The sequence below is a fragment of the Gorilla gorilla genome, chromosome 11 (genome assembly GCF_029281585.2).
Source record: "Gorilla gorilla gorilla isolate KB3781 chromosome 11, NHGRI_mGorGor1-v2.1_pri, whole genome shotgun sequence".
Taxonomy (NCBI): Eukaryota; Metazoa; Chordata; class Mammalia; order Primates; family Hominidae; genus Gorilla; species Gorilla gorilla.
The window spans coordinates 62,439,561-62,464,157 of record NC_073235.2 but is presented as its reverse complement, the minus strand read 5'-3'; the positions used below and the strand labels follow the sequence as shown (position 1 = coordinate 62,464,157).

The window sequence follows — 24,597 nt, the reverse complement described above, 5'->3', positions numbered from 1 at the left end:
TCCAAACTATATCAGATATCATTTCAAAATAAGGTAGGAAAGGATGCTTTTTCAAGTGTAGGTTTCCACGCTAACCTAGAATTATCCTGCAGTGGCGAGATCTTAGGATCTGACCTATCAATGACTAGGGTTATCTGTGTTCATTGCTGAGAGAATTGATTATGAGAGAAGAATCCCCAGCAAGTTCCAGATGAAACATCCTTTGCATAAAGTTTCTCCTGACCTCTCTGGAATTTTGCCTGATCCATTATAACCTTTCTCTTCTATCTTTTCCTCTCACCAAACTCCATCTGTTCCTACCAACATTCTTAAATTTCATCGAACTTTCAGGGAAAAACAAACTAACTTATCTTCAACCCTGCCTGTCCTGCCAAGTATGTATCATTCCATTTCTCATCCCATAAGAAAGAAACCTCTGTGGCAGGGCGCGGTGGCTCACACCTGTAATCCCAACTCTTTGGGAGGCCAAGGCAGATGGATCACAAGGTCAAGAGATCAAGACCATCCTGGCCAACATGGTGAAACCCCATCTCTACTAAAAATACAAAAATTAGCCAGGCATGGTGGTGTGCACCTGTAGTCCCAGTTACTCAGGAGGCTGAGGTAGGAGAATCACTTGAACCCAGGAGGCAGAGGTTGCAGTGAGCCGAGATATCACCACTGCACTCCAGCCTGGGCAACAGAGCAAGACTCCATCTCAAAAAAAAATTAAAAAGAAAAGAAAAGAAACCTCTGCCATGATGCAGACATGATTCTCTCTTGCATAACACTCAACTTTTATTGCCAAATTCCACAACCTTTTCTGTGTTCCCTCTAACATTGATGGCCAACCTTCCCCTTCATTTCTACTTCTTCCCAGGTTTCTTTGATCATACCCTTGCTTTCTATCCCACTGGGATCATTTATTTTTCTTCTCTGGCTCTTCCCAATAGACTTAGTGACCAAATGGCTGACTCAAGTATTTAGTGAATTTAAACACCTGATGTGTTTGACTCCCCATTATTTCTCTCTCACTTAAAGTAAGGAAGTGTGTTTGTAAATAAAATTGAACTAAGCTGTTCATTGCCACCCCCAGAATGTTTTTGTTTTTTTTTTTTTAGATTAAATGTGCCCGTGTAAACTTTGCAATCAGAGTGGCTCCTTTTTAGGAAGAATACTACTTGTCATTGTGCTGAAGGCACTATTCTGACATTTCACAAGACAAAACGCATCCCTGCTTCTGTTCCTGCCTGCTGCAAATGCAGGCAAGTCATTAACTCACCCTGAAAGCTGCTCCTCTTTGTTTTACTGTAACACCTTTGGAGGAGTTGAAAGAAAAATGAGTTCTTTCTGCCCAAGAAAATTATAAAGAATTTTCAAAGCTGGTATTCAGTGTCTTTGGGAACTTTTTAATTCACTTAGAAAGATACAGAAATGAATGTTTTGTTTTGACATTTTTTGATAGTGCCTTCTGCTGAATATCCCCAAAGACCCAAGCAGTTGGAAGAACTGGCCGCATGCTCAACATTTCTGTGCTGAAGAAGGGGGGACCCTGGTCGCCATTGAAAGTGAGGTGGAGCAAGGTAGAGTACTCAAGATCCAACCAGGCCAAGATAACCATTTTTACTCAAGTATTTATTAAAATATCCCCCCCCACCTATACTAACATTCCCAAATCAACATTTAAAATACTGTGTTGCTGATGATACACGAGTTTTCAGTTTGACCCATAGGTTTTATTTCATGATATCTGTAAAAGTTAGTGTACTGCATTGCTTATAAACTGCTGGGTTTTGGAGCCTTGTCTCTCACCAGTAGCAGTGGAAAGAATAAGGACATATTCATGGCCTATATTTCAAAATGGCTAAAAAGTATGATCTACATGTAACTGCATGGTATGATTTTTAGATCCCTTTACATTTACCTACATGCTTTTATTTGATATTTAATCAATTATATACTTTAGTTTAAATATAGCAGATAAATCCTCTTTTGTTTAGAAAGGTAATTAATGAACACTGGAAATTGTTTTGTTAATGATATGATGAAATCTCAGGTTATCCAGCTAATTTCTGTCAATTTAAACTAAAACAAAAGTGAAAGAAACTGCATTACCTTAACAAGGATAAAGTAACAAATTCCTATAAATGATTCATAATTATGTTTTGCTGGCATTTAAATATAATCATAGCTATAAATAGGATGCAGTGATTACCCAAATGCTTTCTACAGTATTAAATTAGATAATGTATTCCTGTTTTTCAGCTTTCATTACTATGAATCTTTTTGGCCAGACCACCAGTGTGTGGATAGGTTTACAAAATGATGATTATGAAACATGGCTAAATGGAAAGCCTGTGGTATATTCTAACTGGTCTCCATTTGATATAATAAATGTAAGTTTTAAGATTTATTTTTTGGAGATCACTTTGGCAAGATATTTTATTCAAGACTTGTTTACTAAAGCTTTTTTTATTTCCTATATTTTGTAGGTATAAATTTGTATTAGTTTTTTATTAATATATTAATTTTTAATGTAATTTTATGTGTTCCATTAATATAATTACTTTACTCATCACAATAATTGTTTATTTTGTAGGTTATGAAATGACTTGTGAATAAGTTTATTAAATGTGAATAAAGGAATAATGGTGTCTTAATTTTAAAAATAACGTTCTTAATAAAAATTTTAATGTTATAATAATGCTATATGTTATCATACTTTTGATAACGTGTATTATTTTAAAGATTCCAAGTCACAATACCACTGAAGTTCAGAAACACATTCCTCTCTGTGCCTTGCTCTCAAGTAATCCTAATTTTCATTTCACTGGAAAATGGTATTTTGAAGACTGTGGAAAGGAAGGCTATGGGTTTGTTTGTGAAAAAATGCAAGGTAAGAAATATTTGGGTTTTTATTCCTTTCATTTCCAAAGTCCATCCTTCTCTTTCATGTTGGTTTTACACAGCTGTGTAGCTAACAGTTTCCTAGCTAACAGTGTCAGGCACTTCTTCTTTGGCTTTACATAAGTTATTTAATCTCCTCTACCCTAGGCTTATGCCCTTTAGTGGGATTCTAAGGACTGCCGAGGCCACTTGAGTGATGACCAAATTTATGTATCTATCTTAGTCATATTAAATGGCTTTACTGCTTCATTCTGGGATTATGTATCTGTTCAGGTAATTTATAAAGGTCACTGAGAAAATGTTGGGAAAGAATCAGGGAAATAAACCAACTCATATTTGCTCCTTTTTTGGAACCCTGAAAATGGTCTCTGTGGCTAAATGTGGCATGCAGCGAGCTTCTAGATCTGATGGGCAGAACCCCCAAATGGTTTCTGTGTGAAATGCCAAAGCCACACTATTACAAATAGCCAACAGGGTCAATGAGTAGTGTGAATGCACTATAACTGACCTTGAGTAGTATAAATAAAAACAACAACAGCTCATGCTTTTTCTGAATGCTGGGTATCCCTGTCCACACCACCCAAGAAAGCCATAGTTGGTGTCTAGAGCTGTATGGAACTCTGGGCAGCCTAGCGCATATATGTATATATATACACACACATATATATATATACACATATATATATATATACACATACATATACTTATTTGGAATAGGAATTTTACTTCTTAATGTGGCATACGTGTGAAGTCTCTAATGTTACTATCAACTCATCCTCAAAAAAGCAGTGCCAGAGAAGCTCCATTTCTGGTTCTGTTACCACTTAAACATTATAGTGGTCAGGAACTGAAAAAATGATACTAGATCTGTAACAGCGAGAGTAATATGGGAACAGCAGAGCCTTGTAGGGAAAGAAATAATATGAGCATGCCAGGTACTTACACACTTATGATGTGCCTGACCCTGTGCCTTGAGTGTATGCGCGGTATGCCACAAAATCCTCAAGACAGTTCTATGAAGTAGATAAAAGTCTCCCATTTTACAGATGAGGAACTTGAGGCTTAAAAACATAAGTCATCCTTGCTAGGCACGGTGGCTCACGCCAGTAATCCTAGCCTTTGGGGGACCAAGGCGGGTGGATTGACTGAGCTCAGGAGTTCAAGACCAGCCTGAGCAACATGGTGAAACCCCGTCTCTACTAAAATACAAAAAATTAGCCGGGCGTGGTGGCAGGTGCCTGTAGTCCTAGTTACTAGGGAGGCTGAGGCATGAGAATCGCTTGAACCCGGGAGGCGGAGGTTGCAGTGAGCCGAGATTGCACCACTGCATTCCAGCCTGGGCTACAGAGTGAGACTCTGTCTCCAGGAAAACAAAACAAAAATAACACACTCAAGGTGTCTCAGTTAAACACAATGATTCTATTCCACTACCTTGATGTTTATTTATTCTTGGAATGTGCCCTCTGATCACTTTCTCTCTTTGGTATTTTTGGGACTAACTGTAGATTTTCCTTTAGAGATAGTACAGAATAGTGGTGATTGAGAGCATAGGCACTGGAGTGCCTACCACACATGGGTTCCCACCCTTCTTTGTAGATAAGCTTCAGTCAAGGTTACTTATCTTCTGTGATCATGATTTCTGCATCTGCAAAATGTGGCAATAGCCATCTCACACACTCTATGTATGTATAACACTTAGCATACTTCTAGCATATATTTAACAAACGATATAGTTTTTTCTATCATTTCCAGAAAGTATTGTTCAACTACACTAGTTATTGTAGCCAACAATAAATATTCAAGTTCTGCTCCTCTTCTCTGTTTGTCAGATACATATGTGCTTACATTGGGCTTGAGCCCAAAGTCTTTTATCTGCCAAAAAAATTAAGAAACTGAATAAGAAGAGACACAAGGGCAAAGCAAGACTCCCCAGTTTAGAACTTGGTTTCCAATAGATCCTTCTTTTTCAGGGCAATGGGTGGCAAAACCATGCTGCTCAAAATCACTTGTTTTGAAACTTAATGGAATCAATTACATATGGAGAAATTTATATATGTAAAAATACAGACATATAACTCAGTGGGGAAAAAACAGTCAAATTGGCATTTGGGTAACATATACAAAAAATGTCATTTAATGTTATGAATTGTTAGCATTTTAAAATAGCTACTTTGATATTATTTTGATTTTGTATGAATAACCATTACACTGGGCACGTAGGCTGGGCACAGACTAATAGCAAAGAATAAAAATATGATAAAAGTGTGATCCATCACAATTTACAGAAATTAAAGAGATTCATTTTACTTTGGTTTTTCCATATGTACAGCTGCTGTATTGAGGTAATGGTTTCAGATAAAGGTCAGTTTCCCACTTTGCCATTTTTATTCGGGGGGAGTATGACCGGAGGAGGAGAGTGGAGCAAGAAGCAACATTCATAGGATGCTTTCTGTGTCTCCATACAATAGTGTGTGCCTTATGTGGATATCTCATTCAATTCCATCCACACCCCTCCAAGGGAGACCCTCATCATCTCTTGTAGACCATAAATTTGAGGTTTAGAAAGGTTAATTTGCCCAAGAGCTCTTAGCCAGTTAGGGCCAGGAATAGGATTAAGTCCCAGCCTCATGACCTATCCACACCTCACATGCTTCTTTCCAACACCAAATGTAGTAAAACCAGTACACAGAAATTCAAGTCACTTTGGATCAGAAGGTACAAAAACTCTTACCTTGTTTTTGTCCTTTAGGTTTTCTAAACCTTTAGTCTATCCTAGTACATAACATATAGAACATATGTTCTATACATATCCTATGTTCTATACATATCCTAACATATGTTCTATACATATCCTAGTACATAACATATAGAACATATGTTCTATGTAAACAGAAAGGCAAATGCACATATTAGAGAGGAAACACGTGTTCATAAACACAGGCTTGGTTTTCACATGATCACAGCCACTCACAGACGCTCAAGCACCAATGCTTGACAACGTGTGGGAAAACCTTGCCTTTTAATTTATAAACTTTGACTCTGACAGATGACATATTGATAGTAACTGTTTATAAGAACAGTGTGTATTTCTAAGAATTTATTAACTTTATTTTTTTAAATTCCTTTTAGAATTTATACATGCAAACATTAAGCATAATAGTGACTATCAGTCTCAAAAGTGTAATCAAGTATTTTACCTGATAATATGCACCTGTGATATTAGGTTTGCAATGCAATATATGACTATGTAACATGTGCCTCTCTGCTATTAATAAGCATTAAGTTCTGCCACAGCGGTGTGGATTAAGCCAAGTGTAGTTAGTGGAGTGAAACCCACCTAAGAAGATCACCATCAGTTCCACCAAAAAGCAGTCAATTTGATAAAGGATGGTCAAAACTGGGAAATCTTCTAGAAATGGTTCAATCTATGTTTATGTTTTTGAAAAACAATTCATTAAATTTCCTGAGTGTTCTCATTTTTTCGCATCACTTACACTTTCAGATAGTGTTCTTGTTTTGAAACAGTCAATTCCAGAAGAAAGCACTCTGATCAGCATGGATCATACTGACAAGGATCTATGCTAAGCTTTGCCTCTTCCTTTGTCATCCAGATGCTGCAAATGACTTTTGTTGCTGTTCTTGTTCTAGATACTTCTGGACACGGTGTAAATACATCTGATATGTATCCAATGCCCAATACCTTAGAATACGGAAACAGAACTTACAAAATAATTAATGCAAATATGACTTGGTATGCAGCAATAAAAACCTGCCTGATGCACGGAGCACAACTGGTCAGCATCACAGACCAGTATCACCAGTCCTTCCTCACTGTTGTCCTCAACCGGCTAGGATATGCCCACTGGATTGGACTGTTCACCACAGATGTAGGTATCCTAACTCCCTTGAGACATCCTTGAATAAGTTTACCATCTACCTCCTTCATGATCTGGCCACTGAAATTAGCACTGAAAAAAAAATCCCAAAAATAATAATAAATATAACACTTAAATAATTGGTTTATGCAATTATCTGACCAACCTTATGAACAGCCTATGACTACAAAATAAGAGTGCACACCTCTTTAGGGTAAACATCCACTTGCCTAATGTCTGGAAATTAATACCATTCAAAGGTTCTCTGAAAATTTCCAAGTACCCCGATACTGCCTTGCATGTGCACTGGAACACATCTGAAACTCAAGCACTGCATTTGGGAATTTGTGGCATTTAATGAATCCCCAAGAAAAAACGAATCATGCTTCTTGTCTAGAAATGTGATTATTAATTAGTTTAGTACCCCTTATAATTAAGCACTTGAGGTTTTATTTTCCTCTAGGGATGTGGTTTAGAGAATACGTTATTTTCATTTTTTTAAATAAAAATATTGTACACTCAAAGTAGTGAAAAGTAAACTAGTCTATCCTGACCCCTAGTTCTACTCCCTAATGTTAGTAATTGTGAACACTGTCTTGTGTGCCATCTAGAAATTTTCCGTGTATACACATATATATTCATGTAATGGAAGAATATGTACATTGTTTTTCAAGCACAAATGAGATCCTATTCTACATGCTGTCTTTAAACTTGCTTTTTAATTTATCTTTAACAACTTCACATGTCAGCACATAAAAATCTCATGAATTCTTTAGAACGCAGCATGTAAGGATATACTACAACTTATTAAACCATTCTCCTGTGAATAGACATTTGGGTTCTTCTCAGTTTTTCACAGTTATAAACAATGCACAACAAATATCCTTGTGCCAGTAGGATAATTTTTTAGAAGTAAAATTGCTGTGTACACTTAAAATTTTGACAAGTACTACCAAATTGCCCTCCAAGAGTTAGCACCAATTTACATGCCAACAACAGTATGTGATAATGTCTAGTTTTTTCACATCCTTGTCAACACCAGGTATTCTCAAAATTTTAATCCTTGCCAGTGGGAGAGATAAATGAATGATATTTCATGGTTATTTATTGCATCATGTAGTACAGAATGTTTTAACTTTATGTAGTCAGTTTTGCTTTATAGCCTCTGGATTTTCTATGACTTGGAAAGGTTTTCCCCACACCAACAGTATAAAAAAATTTAACCAGGTTTTCTTTAACATGTTTATGTTTTCAATTTTATGTTTGAATATTTGATCAATCTGAAATGTATTTCACTGTAAAAGACAAGGTACTGGTCCAATTTCACGCCGATTGCTCACTAGAAAATCATTGTGGCAGGGAGCCAAGAATTCCTAAAAATCAAAAAAGATCTCATTTGTGGCAGATATTCCTGTTTGTCAAGCTGTATTCACAGATGTCCTAGCCCCTCTTTAAAAAGGTGTGCAGAAATAGCAATCGATGTGGGAACTGTAGCATGCTCAGATAACATTGGGTGATGCTGCCAGCAGTCGTGGCAAGGAAATGATGGCTCAGTTTTCCTCCACAGAATGGTCTTAATTTTGACTGGTCTGATGGCACCAAATCTTCTTTCACTTTTTGGAAAGACGAGGAGTCCTCCCTCCTTGGTGACTGCGTTTTTGCCGACACCAACGGACGCTGGCATAGCACAGCCTGCGAGTCATTTCTGCAAGGTGCCATTTGTCATGTGCCCCCTGGTATGTTCAATTCTATTCAACTCAAAAATATACCTTATGTAACTACTGTATGCAAGACACTGTGCTAAGCAAAGGATATGAGGATGAGTATAGTAAGAAGTCTCTCTTCAAGAAGCTCTGGTCTGGTTGGTGATGTAAAGAATAACAGAACTACAAAATGATATAAGAGAGGTAGCAAATGTTATGGGGGTTATCAAGAAAAAGAATGCATTGTATTCATTTAGAGAAAGGTAGAAAGGCTTCTTGAAGGACATGGCAGTGCAGATGGGCCTTGATAAATAGGTGGGTGTAGATGGGTAATAATGGGACATGGAAAGGCATTCTGAGGAGAAAAGCTGGATGAAAAAGGGGAAGGAAGACAGGACGAGGCTTATGTAAGACAAAGCCGATGTTGGGATTTGCCTGAATGCAGGTTAGGCGTAAGGGAGGGGTGGGAAATCAGATGAGAAACATGGGCTTCAAGCATGTGCGGAGGACTTCGAGGATTCATGTTTAAATAAAAGATTGATAGGATTCCAGAGCTACAATAATGATGATGGCAATATTGTTTGGATATTTACTAGATATCTGGCTCTGCACTTTACGTAATATCTCATTTACACTTTAAGTTCACCTGGCCTAACCCCTTTATTAAAAATGAAATGTAAACTCAGAGCATTAAATAGTTTCCTAAGTGTCTCACAGCTGTCCATCACCAGTACCAAGAGTAGAAATCAAGTTTCCTTCATAGAACTCACTAACACAAGCTGGCCTCCTTTTAAATCTCTCATTTAGTAAAAGTGCATGTATTTACTTACATTCTGGGTACTGTATCAAATAACATACAAATTATATATTTTTAGATCAAAACAATTCAGGATTAAATGTAAATGACAGCCACATATATCTTGGAAAAGCTAATTCTGCTTCTAAAACACCATAAAAGCTGTCCTTCCCTTTTTTCCTTTTTTTTTTTTTTTTTTGTTAGCACTTGCCTTTTCTTGGAATCTTGTCCTTTCAATAACAATGCATTTATTGAATGCTTAAGAAGTGTCAGGCTCTAACTCATTGAAACTTCTCAACTTGTAAGGAAGGTGGCTGTGTGGCTCACACCAGTAATCCCAGCACTTTGGGAGGCAGAAACAGGAGGACCTCTTCAGGCCAGGAGTTTGAGACCAGCTTGGTTAACACAGTGAGACTCATTAAAAAAAAAAAAAAAAAAAAAAATTCAATTATCTGGGCTTGGTGGTACGTGCCTGTAGTCCTAGCTACTTGGGAGGCTGAGGCTGGAGGATCACTTGAGCCCAGGAGTTTGAGGCTGCAGTGAGCTGTGATTGTGCCACTGCACTTCAGCCTAAGTGACAGAGTGAGACTTTGTCTTTTAAAAAGTTTTTTGTAATTAAAAAAAATATTTTTAAAGGTTTTGTTGTTAGCTCTCTTTTATAGATAAAGAAACCAAGTGCAAGGTAACATGCCCATGGTCACGCAGCTAGTAAGTGGTGGAGCCGGGATCTCAGCATGGGTGTGTCTAACTCTCATGCTTGCTCTCTGAAATAAAGTCCCCCTGGAGTTCCCTTATTTATTTTATGTTATGCTATGTTATGATACTTTATTGAATGCATTATTTTCTTTCACAGGTTTATTAGTGGGTAAGGACTTTTCAAATCTGTAATACACAGCACTGCATGAAATGCATACATTTGGAAATCTCTTTTGCCAGCATCAGTCAGCTGCCACTCTCTCTGGGAGTCATAGCCCCTGCTTGTTCCAACCTTTAGGATGCTAATTGTAAACATGAAAGAGCCACCCTCACCCAGGCAGCACCCAAACTAAGCCTACAAAGCTGTGCCTTAACATATCTTGTTATGTTTAGGTAAAGATTATTTCTGTCAGAAATGCTATAAACTGGTCCTAGTTTTATAATCATTTACATGAAACCCAATCTTTCAGAGTATTACCATGAAAATCTTATTACATATATTTATCTTGATCTTTTATAGAATGTAATGTAATATTTATCTCAATAAATAAACCCAGTCACCACCCTGAAATCATAACTGGCTTTTCTTCACAGAAACAAGACAATCTGAACACCCAGAGTTGTGCTCAGAAACATCTATTCCCTGGATAAAATTTAAAAGTAATTGCTACAGTCTTTCTACAGTCCTAGACAGTATGAGTTTTGAGGCTGCTCATGAATTTTGCAAAAAGGAAGGTAATTGTTTTTGTGATGGTAAAAATGCTTTCATGTGCTCCTTCTTGCCATTTCAGTAAACAATGTGGATTTCTTTATTCATCCCATTATTTAGTGACTTTAGGAGCAACAAAAACTAAACTGTTGAAAAAATAAATACTATTGAAATTGCTTGTTTGGAGGACAGCTACTATATGAAACAATGTCCAGTGTAGAATTTGGAAACCTAAGATGATGTCTCAGCATACTGCACTTTCTGAAGAAAACGTTCCTTTTGCATGCATTTGCATTATGAATTTTGAATGTTCCCTAAAATTAATATTCTATGCCTTAACTTCTGACGTGCAAGCTTGTATCTTTTAAAAAATGTGGTTTTACTTTTTTAATTTAAAGTCTCTTCTTTATAATGGAAATTTTCACTTTTCAAAACCTGAGCTTTACAATTAATAGTATAGGAAACATTTTTTAAAGTATATTTATGTGTAAACACAAATATTCCTTTGCTACTTGTCTCTCTTATAGGTTCTAATCTTTTAACAATCAAGGATGAGGCTGAAAATGCATTTCTCCTAGAAGAGCTGTTTGCTTTTGGTTCTTCTGTCCAGATGGTTTGGTTGAATGCTCAATTTGATGGTAACAGTAAGTGATTTGGGTAGAGGAGAGGACATAAATAAATACATGGTTGTTAAAGCTGATGAAAATGGCATCTGTGAGCCAGAAAACTCTCCTTGGATACGTTTTCTGAGAAAAAAATAGCATGAAGCCTAAAGCCATTTCTTCCAAAAACAACATTGCAACCCTTTTCTTTACCCTTTTGTCTTTTAAAATAATCCCAGAACACCAAAAATAAAAACAAACAATAACATGTTTATCTTTATCCTTAGCAGGAAGATGCTTGGCTGGAACTTTGTGTTCACAGACTTAGTCATTGCATACCAAAACTATATTTACTGGAAAATATCCCAGGTTTCTAAATGTTATAAAAGCACAATAGAGTTATGGAAATGTTTCCATGATGAACTGTGCTGTTAGGATTCTTATTTGCTACTCATAAAAACCAGAGTTTTTAATAAAATGGAAGCATGGTATTCTTTTCTTTATGTAATTGATGGTTATTGAAAGGTACTTGTGAAGAAAATTATTTTAATTGGTATGGAGCGCTTGTTACAGTGGTGTACCAAGGTTGGGGGTGAGCCTACCCTTTCGAGGAGCAGTATTTTAATCACCAACATTGTTTAGAATTTCAAGCAGATGGTGATAATAAAAAGCAGACCAACTTTTAGTTAGCTGTATTGTTAGTTTTAAATTATTTTCAGACAATACACTATTGCCCACACATGGGATGGACTCTCCTACCGCCCCTACCGCCTTGGTACATGGCTGGCTTGGTATTAAAGAAATTCACTGTAAAATCTTTTTAGAAAGTGAGCCATTTTGTAATGATGAAGATGTTAGGACTTCAAAGGATTTTTCTTTACTCGATTAGTTTTGTTTATCAAATGATTTCTTTAAATTGATTATATATATATATATGGAATATTTCAAAATTCAAACTGTCATATTAAGAAACATGATAACCTAAATGACCTAAATGAGAACACTGTACCTAAAATAAAGAGGCAACTTTATTAATGCCTACCTTTTGATATTGAGTACATCACTGTATTTACTGAGTTGAATGTATTAGTTGAAGAGTCTCATTAAATTCAGGGGCTGCCATCCCATTACTGGGTATATACCCAAAGGACTATAAATCATGCTGCTATAAAGACACATGCACACGTATGTTTATTGCGGCATTATTCACAATAGCAAAGACTTGGAACCAACCCAAATGTCCAACAATGATAGACTGGATTAAGAAAATGTGGCACATATACACCATGGAATACTATGCAGCCATAAAAAATGATGAGTTCATGTCCTTTGTAGGGACATGGATAAAATTGCAAATCATCATTCTCAGTAATTATCGCAAGAATAAAAAACCAAACACCGCATATTCTCACTCATAGGTGGGAATTGAACAATGAGAACACATGGACACAGGAAGGGGAACATCACACTCTGGGGACTGTTGTGGGGTGGGGGGAGGGGGGAGGGATAGCATTGGGAGATATACCTAATGCTGGATGACGAGTTAGTGGGTGCAGCGCACCAGCATGTCACATGTATACATATGTAACTAACCTGCACAATGTGCACATGTACCCTAAAACTTAAAGTATAATAATAAAAAAAATAAAAATAAAAATAAAAAAATAAAAAAAAAATTCAGGGGCTGCTTTTTATGGTTAATTCCAGTCTTAGTATGTTTGATAACCATGCACATAATTCATAATGAGTCAGCAATTTTCTCACAGATGAAACCATAAAGTGGTTTGATGGAACTCCCACAGACCAGTCAAACTGGGGCATTCGGAAGCCAGACACAGACTACTTCAAGCCCCATCATTGTGTTGCCTTGAGGATCCCTGAAGGATTATGGCAGCTATCCCCGTGTCAAGAAAAAAGAGGCTTTATATGTAAAATGGAGGCAGGTAGGTAAAGTCAGAGAGTAATTCTTCATTTTGATTCTACCTTAACTAACGCTGACTGACTTCTTTAGCATTTAAAGGTTTTAAAATCCAAGTTGAGAGAGTATTCAGACAGATTCTGACATTATTGTTGTGTTCTGCACCAAACAAGTCAGAGAATAGTTCAGCTCCTTCTTTCTCTGATATGAGAAAAAAAATCATTATAAGTCAACTCAAAGACTATGATTTTTCTTGTGTCACCCAGGTTGATCACCTAATGGGCAAAAAAGCATTTTCCCTCAAGCAAATAGAACTAGGAACGTAAACCAGCAACCTTCGTTCTGGTGACTGCTACTCGGAATTTTTAAGGTTTATGTTTGGCCTCAGGAAATATAATCTAGGCTTATGTATATTTGCTGTAGACAAGAAGATGTGATTCCCTGTTGCAAGCATAATGTGTCATAAAAGTCACATTTTAACTTAATCATGAGTAACATACTTAGTGTTTAGTAATTAAAAAAAATAATTTTAGAAATCTAAGCTAGAAAATTCTAGTCACTGATGGTGGGAAAATGTCTATAATAATTACAGCAATTTCTAGATGTCAGTATTATAAAGGAGGGATTGCTGTGGCCTGGACTGCTAGAGAAGGCTTCAGACATGAGGTTTTAGGATCCCAAAGGATGAAGAGAATTATAGAAGCTGGAACAGAAGAGGAAAAGGCCCAGCCTGATTAAAGGCAGCAACTAAGAATGTGTTTCAATTAGAGCAAAGGGCTCACGTCAGGGGGTGATGGGAATAAAATTGGACGGTAATGTAGGATCCTTTCACAGAGAGTGCCAGGCTAAAGAGCTGAACTTTGTGGTGGAAGAGACAGACCCCCTATGTGCTCTGTAGACACCTGTGATGAAGTAGAACTCATGAGGATATGAAGAGAAACATTTGTAATTTGAGTGATTAAGCTAGGAACGAAAGAGGAGGGGAGAAATAGGAAGAGAGAATCACCGGCCTTGGTGACTGATTTGAGCTGGGAATGAAGAAGAAAACACTGCAGGTGTGGGCACCAATGTTTGAAACCCCCACAGTGTGAGTCTCAACTCTGTGTGACAGAAAAAAAAAAAAAAAGAAAAACATGGCTAAGCCTGATAAATAATGTGCCCAAGTTATCACTAGCTTTTAAATATCAAGAACAAATCAGAAACACCTCATGTCTTACAGGACTTTAAAGTTTCCTATAATGCAGATGACACCTGTTTCATCCTTCGCAGCAGCTTTCCAAGGTAGTGGAGCAATTTAAATATCCCCATTTTACAGACGGGAAAAGTGCCTGTGCAAACTGAGGCTACATCAAGGACTACAGAGAAAACTCTAAGTTTTCTAAGTGCTCCTTCCATGCCGCCCACTGCTTCTATGCTGAGAACAAACACTCTTAACAGTCTTTCTTAAAGATGTATCTTTATGTTTAAAGTGATGGTTATCCCAAGTACACTATACAAATTATATGACTATATTCAATTATCACTTGTATTCTGAAAATTTGTGCATCTGATATGCATCAATTTAAAAGAAGTGTCTTCATAAAAACACAATAATACATATTTTCGACAGTTTAATGCAACGTTAAATGGCATTGTTTTTATATTAAAAGAACAAGTCTGGGCCGGGGGTGGTGGCTCACGCCTGTAATCCCAGCTCTTTGGGAGGCAGAGGCAGCTGGATCACTTGAGGTCAGGGGTTCGAGACCAGCCTGGCCAACATGGCAAAACTCCATCTCTACTAAAAATACAAAAATTAGCCAGGTGTGGTGGCACACACCCGTAATCCCAGATACTAAGGAAGCTGAGGCAAGAGAATTGCTTGAACCCAGGGCAGAGGTTGCAGTGAGCCGAGATCACGCCATTGTACTCTGGCCTGGGCAACAGAGTGAGACTTCATCTCAAAAAAAAAAAAAAAAAAAAAGAACAAGTCTGGTTTTTAAAAGTATGGTTTTGCTATTAGTAACAGTGTTGTGATTTTTTTCATGTCTATCAGAGTGAATGAGCATCAGTAGGACATCAAGGCAGTTCTTTTACTCACAAATCCATTTCTTCATCTTCCTCTGGTTCATTCTCTATACCTTTCTCTGGATCTTTACCTAGATCAAAAATAGAAGAGTTCACATTTTGATATAACATCTACTTAAAAGATGTGTTTTTACAGTAGAAAGTTTTAAAACAGAAACTCTCTAACTTTTTGGATGGAGAAGCTGTTGCTCATTCCCCAAGACCCATGAGATCACAAAGGTGAGAAGATGCTGATTTAAAAATCCTTACAAAGAGTCAGGCAGATTATCATTGCTGGACAAACTCCATATAAGATCCCAACAAAACTGTGAGTTCCTTGTATGCAGGGTTTATATTTTACTCTATATTTATTGCAGCACAGTGCTGGGACTGAATAGAAACTTCTTGGCTTAAAAAAAACAAGCAGGGTGTATGTTTGTGAGCACTAATAACGATGATTACAATAAATCAAAGGTCAGCAAACTTTTTCTGTAAAGGGCCAGCTAGTAAACATTTTAGGCTTTGGGAGCCATATGGTCTCTGTCACATGCCATTGTAGCAGGAAAGCAGCTGTAACAATACATCAATGAATGAGTGTGGCTAAGTTCCAGTAAAACATTTTTTATAAAAACAGGGTCATGGGCCATAGTTTGCTGATCCCTGAGTAAGTAATGACATATTTTTCCTGAATTAAAAGAAAAACCTCATTTTAATTTTTGTATTTGATTTTAGATATTCGCACTGCAGAGGGGCTGCCAGAAAAAGGTATGTTTGAAACCATACAGAACATTTTGATTTTTCTTAGAAATAATAAGATAGAAAGCAACTGTATGACAGTATCTATATTACTTCATCGCCACTGAAGTTTTTCTTTTTTTTAAAAAAAATCTTTCAGGACCAAGTCACAGCATCATTCCTCTTGCGGTTGTACTGACACTGATAGTCATTGTGGCCATTTGCACACTTTCCTTCTTCATATACAAGCATAACGGTGCCTTCTTCAGGAGACTTGCAGGGTTTCGGAATCCTTACTATCCTGCAACCAACTTTAGTACAGTACATTTAGAAGAAAATATTCTCATTTCTGATCTTGAGAAGAGTGACCAATAATAATGAGGTCAGAGAATGCCACAGACACCAGGGTAAGTAAAGAAGACTAAACAGGAGTCTCATCTGTCTTTCCCTTTACAGCCCAGATGCCATTAGAATGTGAATTGGGTCACTATTTTAATTATTCTCGAAGTGATTACTGGTTTTGAATTTTAACCAAATCAGATGGGTTTTGATTTATTCATTTCCCTAAACTGTGGTCCATTCTTAAAAGGGGTAAATTATGCATTGGTTATTTTTCAGAAAGACAAGAACTATTAAAAGAAACTCCCTATTGAAAACTCTGAAATCAATGCAAATAATAGTTTTTGCATTAATGTATCTCTACTAAAATTTGGGGGAATTTTAAAACTAATCTGGTATCTATTCAGACATTTACCTGCACTCATACCATTAAGAAAGACAGAAAGAAGCAAAAAAAAATTAATCTTGTATATGAGAGGAAAAGGAAAGGGCTTCTGAGAGGATTCTTAGTTGTTTCTTTTGAATTCATTTTTAATAGCAGGATTTGGAAAATACTAATTTCTGTGCTTAAGGGCCACAGGTTCTGGGCTCTCAACTGATATTTAAGGTGACATTCATTTTTATTAGGTCTAACATCTCAAGCTAAAGGAGAAAGAAAAATACCTTCTTTTAAATGGCGAAGACCTTCATTAGCAGCACACTTTTATAAACAACCATATAGTTAAAATGTGGCCTTAAACTTTCAATTACTAAATGATGATTAAGTTGGATATTTTAAAATGTCTTATAGATAAGCTTAAAGTAATATATTGAAACTTTAACAGTTGTACTGTTAAAACTCATGGACTTTCTGAAAAACTAAATATATAACATAATATGTAACACTCTTAACAACTGGAAGATATAAAATGTAACTTGGATTTAAAGGAGAAGAGCTAAAGATCTGAATTATAGTCTCATTAGAACCAGACAGATGTTGTTGAGAAGTACTAAATAAATTAGTAATCTAGATATCTTTATTATGTAAATGAGTTTAGGTGTTCTATTTAATAAACTATTTTCTGGGAACGATCTCCTTTTATATTAGTCTAGTTAGTGTAGATGGTATATAATGATTATGATACTGTCTGTAAATAAAAAATTACAGATTTTATTTTCCTTTATTAGTTCCTTATAAAGAAAACAGCTTCATAATCAATATCTAAAAATTTACTCATTACATAACTGTTTATTGAATTTTGTCAAGAAAAAAGTGTACTGAGCATGGTGGCACGCACCTGTAGTCCCAGCTACTTAGGAGGCTGAGGGAAGAGGATCAACTGAGCCCAGAAGTTGAAGGCTGCAGTGAGCTATGGTTGCACCACTGCACCCCTGCCTGGGCAACTGAATGAGACCCCAACTCAAAAAAGTGCTGTTCTAGAAACAGAGGTACTAAGGTGAGCAACTTGGGGTAAGGGCTATCTTTTCATGCCACTTATTTTCTAATGAGGGCAAACTGACAGTAACTCAGTAAAGAAATGCATATGCATAAAATAGCAAGTGGTTATGAAAATGAAGTAAGGTTCCATGATAGAGAGAAACTGGGGCACTCTCAGGGCCTCCCTGAGAGTGTGCATTTTAATTATTACAACCAACTGCCTCAAAACCAGTGGCCACTAGTCACAAGGGGGAGCTCTGAGAGAAAGTATGAATGAATTTCTAAGAGGCAAACCATCATGATTAGAAATACAATTTGAAGAGCATACCACTAAGAATGGAATCCTTGTGGCCTGCAACAGTTAATCCAGCTTCCAAAAGCAGCTCTTTGCTACTGTTATAATAATTTACACACTGGGACAGTCTACCTCCATAATTTTTTTAAGTATTGGGACTTCATTTTTTAAAAGATATTATATTATGTGACAGTTGCATATTTATGACTCAAAAAATAATTGGCTTGAACTCACCAGATGGTATAAAAGCCCAATTTAACCATCTTTTGAGTGGAATTAAAGTTCTGTTCTTTTCAATGGACTTGGTAAAAACTGCTAATCAACCAGCCTTCCAGTCAAGGTATATAGTCACACATAATAATTTGACAAAATACACCATTAGGAAAGTGATTTTGCAGAAAGAAGCTGTATTGCTTGTCAGTGCTCCATACTTTGATGTTTAGTATTGAACAACATCTCCAGATAATCTGGACCCATGGACAGATCACACACTTCTTGCCATTACTGAATTTGCAGAAATAGTACTGAAGTATTCTGCTACATTTTTATATTTGCATTTTTTTTTGAAACTTTTTTTCACTTTTTTTTTTTTTTTTTTTGAGATGGAGTCTTGCTCTGTTGCCAGGCAGGAGTACAGTGGCATGATCTCAGCTCACTGCAACCTTCGACTGCCTGGTTCGAGCAAGTTTCCTGCCTCAGCCTCCCGAGTAGCTGTGATTATAGGCACGTGCCACCACGCCCAGCTAATTTTTGTATTTTTAGTAGAGACAGGGTTTCACCATGTTGTCCAGGATGATCTAGATCTCCTGACCTCGTGATCCACCTGCCCCAGCCTCCCAAAGTGCTAAGATTACAGGCATGAGCCACCGCACCTGGCCTCATCTGTATTTTTAATGTGAACTAGATTTTATAGCTATAATTCGAAAAGAAAAAAAAGTAGCAGGTAATGGGTATATTATACACTATTTGCGTGATGGTTACACCAGACTTTACCACTACATACTGTATTTATGTAACAAAATTACACTTGTACTCCTTACATTTATGCCAAAAAAGCAGCAGGATCACAAATTCACACATAGTTAATGTGCCCCTCCAACAGTCAATTATGTTCTATGACTAACCTGAGGATCTTTATAGACTCTGAGTAATGGAAATGCTTGGGTTTTTCCATTTAACAATATATTGGGCTCTTACAGTTACAACAGTCTTCTTTCGGGATAAATATTTCTTCTCTTGAAGGGTCCACTCCTTATTAAAGATAAGATTAAACTGAATGTTTACTTAAACATTCAGTCTTTTTGGAGTTTCTTTACTCTTCTCAAAATGGTGGTTGGATATATAAGAACTTGCTGTGTCCTGGTAGTGTTGAGGGGAGAAGGTGATAACTTACTGTGGATGTATGTTAGCTGGTGTCCACTGAGAATAGCTGTCTGGCCTCACTCCTGGGAATTCTGCTGGCATCTGCTGCGAAGTCTGCAGTTGCTTTAATCTGTAGTCTGTTCTCTTTGATTTGGCCTCATTCTGGCTGTCCCTGGTACTGTCTTATCTCTTGAGAACTGGCTGTGTCTCCTGTTGAATTTCCTATCTGAACACTGCAGTTCTTGGCTACAAGGCAGTCACTTCACCCCTGCAGTGGTGAGATCCCATTAGCTACCATTAGCTACTCTTTCGTCCAGAAAGGCGAAATGCCATAGCAAACAATCCCACAGTCTTGGTGGATTAACACAGCAAAGGTTTATTTCTCACCCACACCTGCATGGGCTGGCAAGAGGACTTTGCTCTGTTCAGTCATTCATGGGTCCATGCTCCTCCTATATAGCCAGCCCTCTGTCTCCTAAGGCCTGGAGTCCTCCATGGGCCTCCAATCTGTGGCTGACAGAGGATGTTGACTTGAGACCCATCTTTGATTCATTATGGAGCTTCCACAGGCTGTTGAAATACATCCTCTAAGTCAAAAGTCCTCAAACTGGGGACACATGCCTAAGGAATACAGGAGCATGGGTATTTAAGAAACTTAATTTCCAGAATCTTCATGTATATTTTTTCTTAAAACTGATTTACCTGAGAGCACCCCTGGTTCTTCTTTCCCACCTCTCTTTACACAAATGCCTTTCTCTACGTTTAAAAAGAAAAAGAAAAAGAAATGGCTTTCATTTCAGATCTTACTATGGGAAAATCCTCCATGGCTCCAAAGAAAAATATTCGAAGTATTGATGTCAGTGAAGCTTCTTTTAATAAAGAAATTGTAAACTCATTCTGTAGATCCTCACGTCTTTCTCTGTGTTAGGACATTTTTCTGTTAAAGTTGAAGCGATGACTTAGAAATGAGTTATTTTGCCCCATGTTCATATTCTAGATTAATATGTATTATACAATGGAACAGCTGGAGTGCTACTTTCATTTGAAAATTTATCTCATCTACTGCCTGACTATTGTCAGAGAACAAGCTGTAGAAAAAATCTGGTGAAAGCAAAGTGAAGCATGTGTTGCCAAGAACCTAACATCTTATGTTATCCAGAAGAAAGTCCCAAGGCTTGATTTATCTTAGATTTCTATGTGAGTTGTGAGGATGAGTATTAACAAGCTTATTTGAACTGAAAAATGAATTCAGACCTTTTCTGAACTTTTTTTTATTTGGCTCATTGGTTTGACAACAAGGATTGACTTTACCCATTAAGTTTTATGATGAACATTTTGTATTAATTGAATGAACTAAATCTGCTGCTCTTGTGTTCTGATTAAAGCTTGTAATAGGATAAAGGCATTTTAATAGAAAAATAGTATTGACCGAACTATAATGAAGTGATATTTTACTTTTCCCAGCCTTCATTTGTATATCAGGTAAAGCAAGGTGCCTGTAAGTGAAAGAGTAACAGGCATAATGAACAGTTATTTGAAGAGTCTTAGTAAAGCCTTTTAATTTTACTTGTAGGAAATTGACATGAATCATTCTAATGACTGGGTAACAAATCATTTTGCAAGTAGGGTGTTTCCACTTCTATGCTTTAAGAAAAACTGAAGGAGAACATAATCAAGCAGTTGGTTGATATAGAAAATAATTTTTAATGTAGAATCACTGATTTTTTTGGCACCTATGAGAAAGGAATTCAATAGAGGGATATTGTTATAACAAACCTCCTTTTATTCCCATCTACTTATTTATACGAACAAAGTTTCTATGTTAAGATAAGTTAGAGTGTGCTGTGGAAACAAACCCTGTAATACTAGTGGTTAAAAACAAAACTCAGAAGTTAATTTATTGATCATGCGAAGCTGCTATGGTCAGGACACTTGCCTCCAAGCAGTAACTCACAGATCCAGGCTGTGTCCTACCTCCAGAACATGGGGCTTCCAGTGCTGCTATGGCACTAGAGAACTGTTAAGTTCCCAGGTTTAGGAAGAAACACGTGGCACTTCCACTCACGTGTCATTGGCTGGAACTAGTTGCATGACCTAACCTAACTGAAAGGAAGTCCAGGAAGTCTTCTGCTTTGTGTGCTCAGGAAAGAGAGGATAAGGGACTACAGACAGCACCAGCAATTGCTACCAGAGTTTCTCAACATGTATAGCTACAAAAAAAGAAGAGCGAGAACAGAATTGATGCTGAACCTTGATTTATACTAGCAGTTTTTAATACTAATTAATTTTTATCTATGATATATCCATTTCATTAACAGATCCATTTGCTATCATTTTAGTTTGACATATACTATCTTAATCTTTGTAACATATTTATTTTGTTCTGATCAATTGTATACTAACAATAATTGAAATGACAACTCAATATAGAAGAAAATGTGTAATACTTAGAGCCTATGTTCACAGGGACTTCTTAAAAAATAATTTTAGGCTGGGCGCGGTGGCTCACGCCTGTAATCCCAGCACTTTGGGAGGCCGAGGCGGGTGGATCACGAGGTGAGGAGATCGAGACCATCCTGGCTAACAAGGTGAAACCCCGTCTCTACTAAAAATACAAAAAAATTAGCTGTGTGTTGTGGCGGGTGCCTGTATTCCCAGCTACTCGGGAGGCTGAGGCAGGAGAATGACGTGAACCCGGAAGTCGGAGCTTACAGTGAGCCGAGATGGCGCCACTGCACTCCAGCCTGGGCGACAGAGCGAGACTCTCTCTCTCAAAAAAAAAAAAATTAATTTATATACATATTTTTACTGCAGGAAAATATGACAAGGTAATGAATAAAATATTTCACAAATTAAAGTATATCTCATTAGGATAAAATTCTGTGGGGGAGTTGGAATGGAAATACAAGATTGAAAGAAAGTAATATCTCTGACTGCTGAAGAGGTTATTTGTGTGTATTTCTATTTTTAAATAGATTATGATAGAATTCAAATTGTTGTAGTATCTCCAGTCAAAGGAACTTAGGCTTCTTGAGAAAGTGGTTGACTGCAGGTCTAAGGCAGGAAAATACAAGATGAAACTGGAATATCTTGTGATGGCAGAAAATAAGGAGGTGCTCACAAAAAGATGGCACATGTCCGAAGGCTACAGGAACCAACCTGAAGGAGCTCTCCAGTGGAAATGATGGAACAATTTGAGCAAACAATAAAAAATTATAATATTGGATTATAACCCACACAATAAATATCTGTGTGCCCGTACTGATGTAAACAATTGAATGAGTGAATGAATGAATGAAAAGAAGAAACAGTTCTTCTCCCCAGTAAATTCCAATTGATAAATGTAGAAGAAATGGGAGAAACAAAAATCACTATCAGGAAAACACAACAGTAATAATTGTTGGCAGGACCTACCAGTTGGTGCAAAAGTTAGTGGGTGAATGTTTGAGGAAAAACAGAATATTTGCATAACCTTAGAGTATTTCCCCCAAAATAATCACTAATTACAAAGGGAAAGTAATAACTTTACAGTAGAGAAACTTCTTTAATCAAGGGATCAAGGTTAACAGAAGCAGTAATAAGCCACATCAGCATCATGTACCCCCTGGTATGGCATTGAGAAGGGCACATGACTTCTTTGGTATCCTCCCCAAAATGCATAATCTCAATCATGAAAAAACATTAGACAAATCCAAGTTGAGGGACATTCCACAAGATAAACGATCACTTCAAAAGTGTCCAGGTCATGAAAGATAAGGAAAGATTGAGGAGATGTCAAGGATTGGAGGACACTAAAGAGACATGACAACTACGTGCAAGTTGAAATCCTCAAATGGGTCATGGAACAGAAAATGGTCATTATGGGAAAATGGGAAAGTAAAATAAAGTCTATGGTTTAATTAATAGTATTGTACCAGTATTAGTTTCTTTGTTTTGATGATTATACCATGGTTTTATGAGATGTACCATTAGAAGAAGCTGAAGGAGGCTGTACAGGAACTCTCTGGACTAAGTTGGCAATTTTTCTGTAAACCTAAAATCATTTCAATATAAAAAGTTAACATTTTGCTATGATATTAGACACCACTGGATATATTAAAAGGGTGATAAGGCACTTTTATTTTTACATGTCGTTATTTATAATATTCTGAAAATTGCATCCTAATTATAAAAAATTTTGGCTGTCAACTTAGAAATTCGTGAAGCAATATGCCTTCTTTCACGATTCTTTTAACAATTTTGTATGCTAGCCAAAAAGTTTGAGGACCACTGCTATATGACATTTTTTCTCTCATGTCTCAGATGAGAAGCAGGGCAAAACCCTGTGTGTCTCCAACTTACCTAACACACCATCCGCTGTAGGATTAGAACCCAGATACGTCTTGCTGCAGGCCATGCTCACTTCCATCTGCTCTCTTTTCCCTGCATTCTTCTTTTGTGTCACTTCCCTGTCTTGTCAGTACTTCTAATTCTCATACTCCTGCTATCCCCTACAACCTCATGCCTTAGTATTAATAGGGTAGAGCAGGGAAAAACTCACTTAGTTTCCATTTTGTTCTTGGAAAAGAAAAATTTGGAGACATTTCCAAAATGGCATGTACATCATAATTCTTATTGCCAACATTTATAAGAAACTTTGACTGTAATGATTATCAAGATACATGCTTGGAATATTTATTCCCTCTTTCCCCACCTTTCAAAATAAGGATTTAGAGCAGGAGTTGGCAGGGCCATATCCAGCCTGCAGCCTATTTTGGAAATAAAGTTATTGGGACGCTGCCATCCCCATTCACTCACATACTGTGCATGACTGCTTTCATGCTTCCATGACAGAGCTGAGTGGTTGCAACAGAGACCGAATGGCCTGCAAAGCCTAAAATATTTACTTTCTGGACCTTTACAGGAAGTTTGCCAACCCCTGATTTAGAAAGTGAAAACCTAAATGGGGAAGTCTTACATACTTTAACGTATCTTAGCAAGCACTGTTATGTTAATGTATATGGACAGCACTTAAAATATATCAATAAACAATTCTGATCAGTAAACATTTATTTAGAGCCTATTGTGGCCCAGAGAGTGTCCTGTGCTCAGAGGCTATAAATACCAATAACACCCCATCTCTCCCTCATGGAACTCAGTCTCGGGGGAGAGGAATATGTAAATGCAATGTGACATAAATAATATCAAGAGGAAGAGAATCAGAAAAAAAAGGAGAGGGGAC

At 37.0% G+C, this 24,597-nt stretch overlaps 1 protein-coding gene across 48 annotated transcripts in view; it reads left to right on the top strand.

Moving 5' to 3' along the window:
* Positions 1-24,597, top strand: part of PLA2R1 (phospholipase A2 receptor 1) — a 130,397-nt gene that overhangs the window by 104,323 nt on the left and 1,477 nt on the right. For 8 of the 48 annotated variants that reach the window (XM_019022733.4, XM_055379086.2, XM_019022730.4 and 5 more), the window contains 10 exons: positions 1,445-1,562; positions 2,245-2,375; positions 2,728-2,875; positions 6,535-6,773; positions 8,329-8,497; positions 10,551-10,691; positions 11,193-11,309; positions 13,034-13,210; positions 15,961-15,993; positions 16,124-16,370. In XM_019022733.4, the coding sequence (XP_018878278.3) occupies positions 1,445-1,562; positions 2,245-2,375; positions 2,728-2,875; positions 6,535-6,773; positions 8,329-8,497; positions 10,551-10,691; positions 11,193-11,309; positions 13,034-13,210; positions 15,961-15,993; positions 16,124-16,338 (1,488 nt within the window). In that variant the 3' untranslated portion in view covers positions 16,339-16,370. Of the gene's footprint in view, positions 1-1,444; positions 1,563-2,244; positions 2,376-2,727; positions 2,876-6,534; positions 6,774-8,328; positions 8,498-10,550; positions 10,692-11,192; positions 11,310-13,033; positions 13,211-15,960; positions 15,994-16,123; positions 17,456-17,548; positions 20,272-20,373; positions 22,638-24,597 lie in introns of those variants that run through there. The other 40 variants (XM_063694904.1, XM_055379089.2, XM_055379083.2 and 37 more) reach the window with 15 other exon arrangements.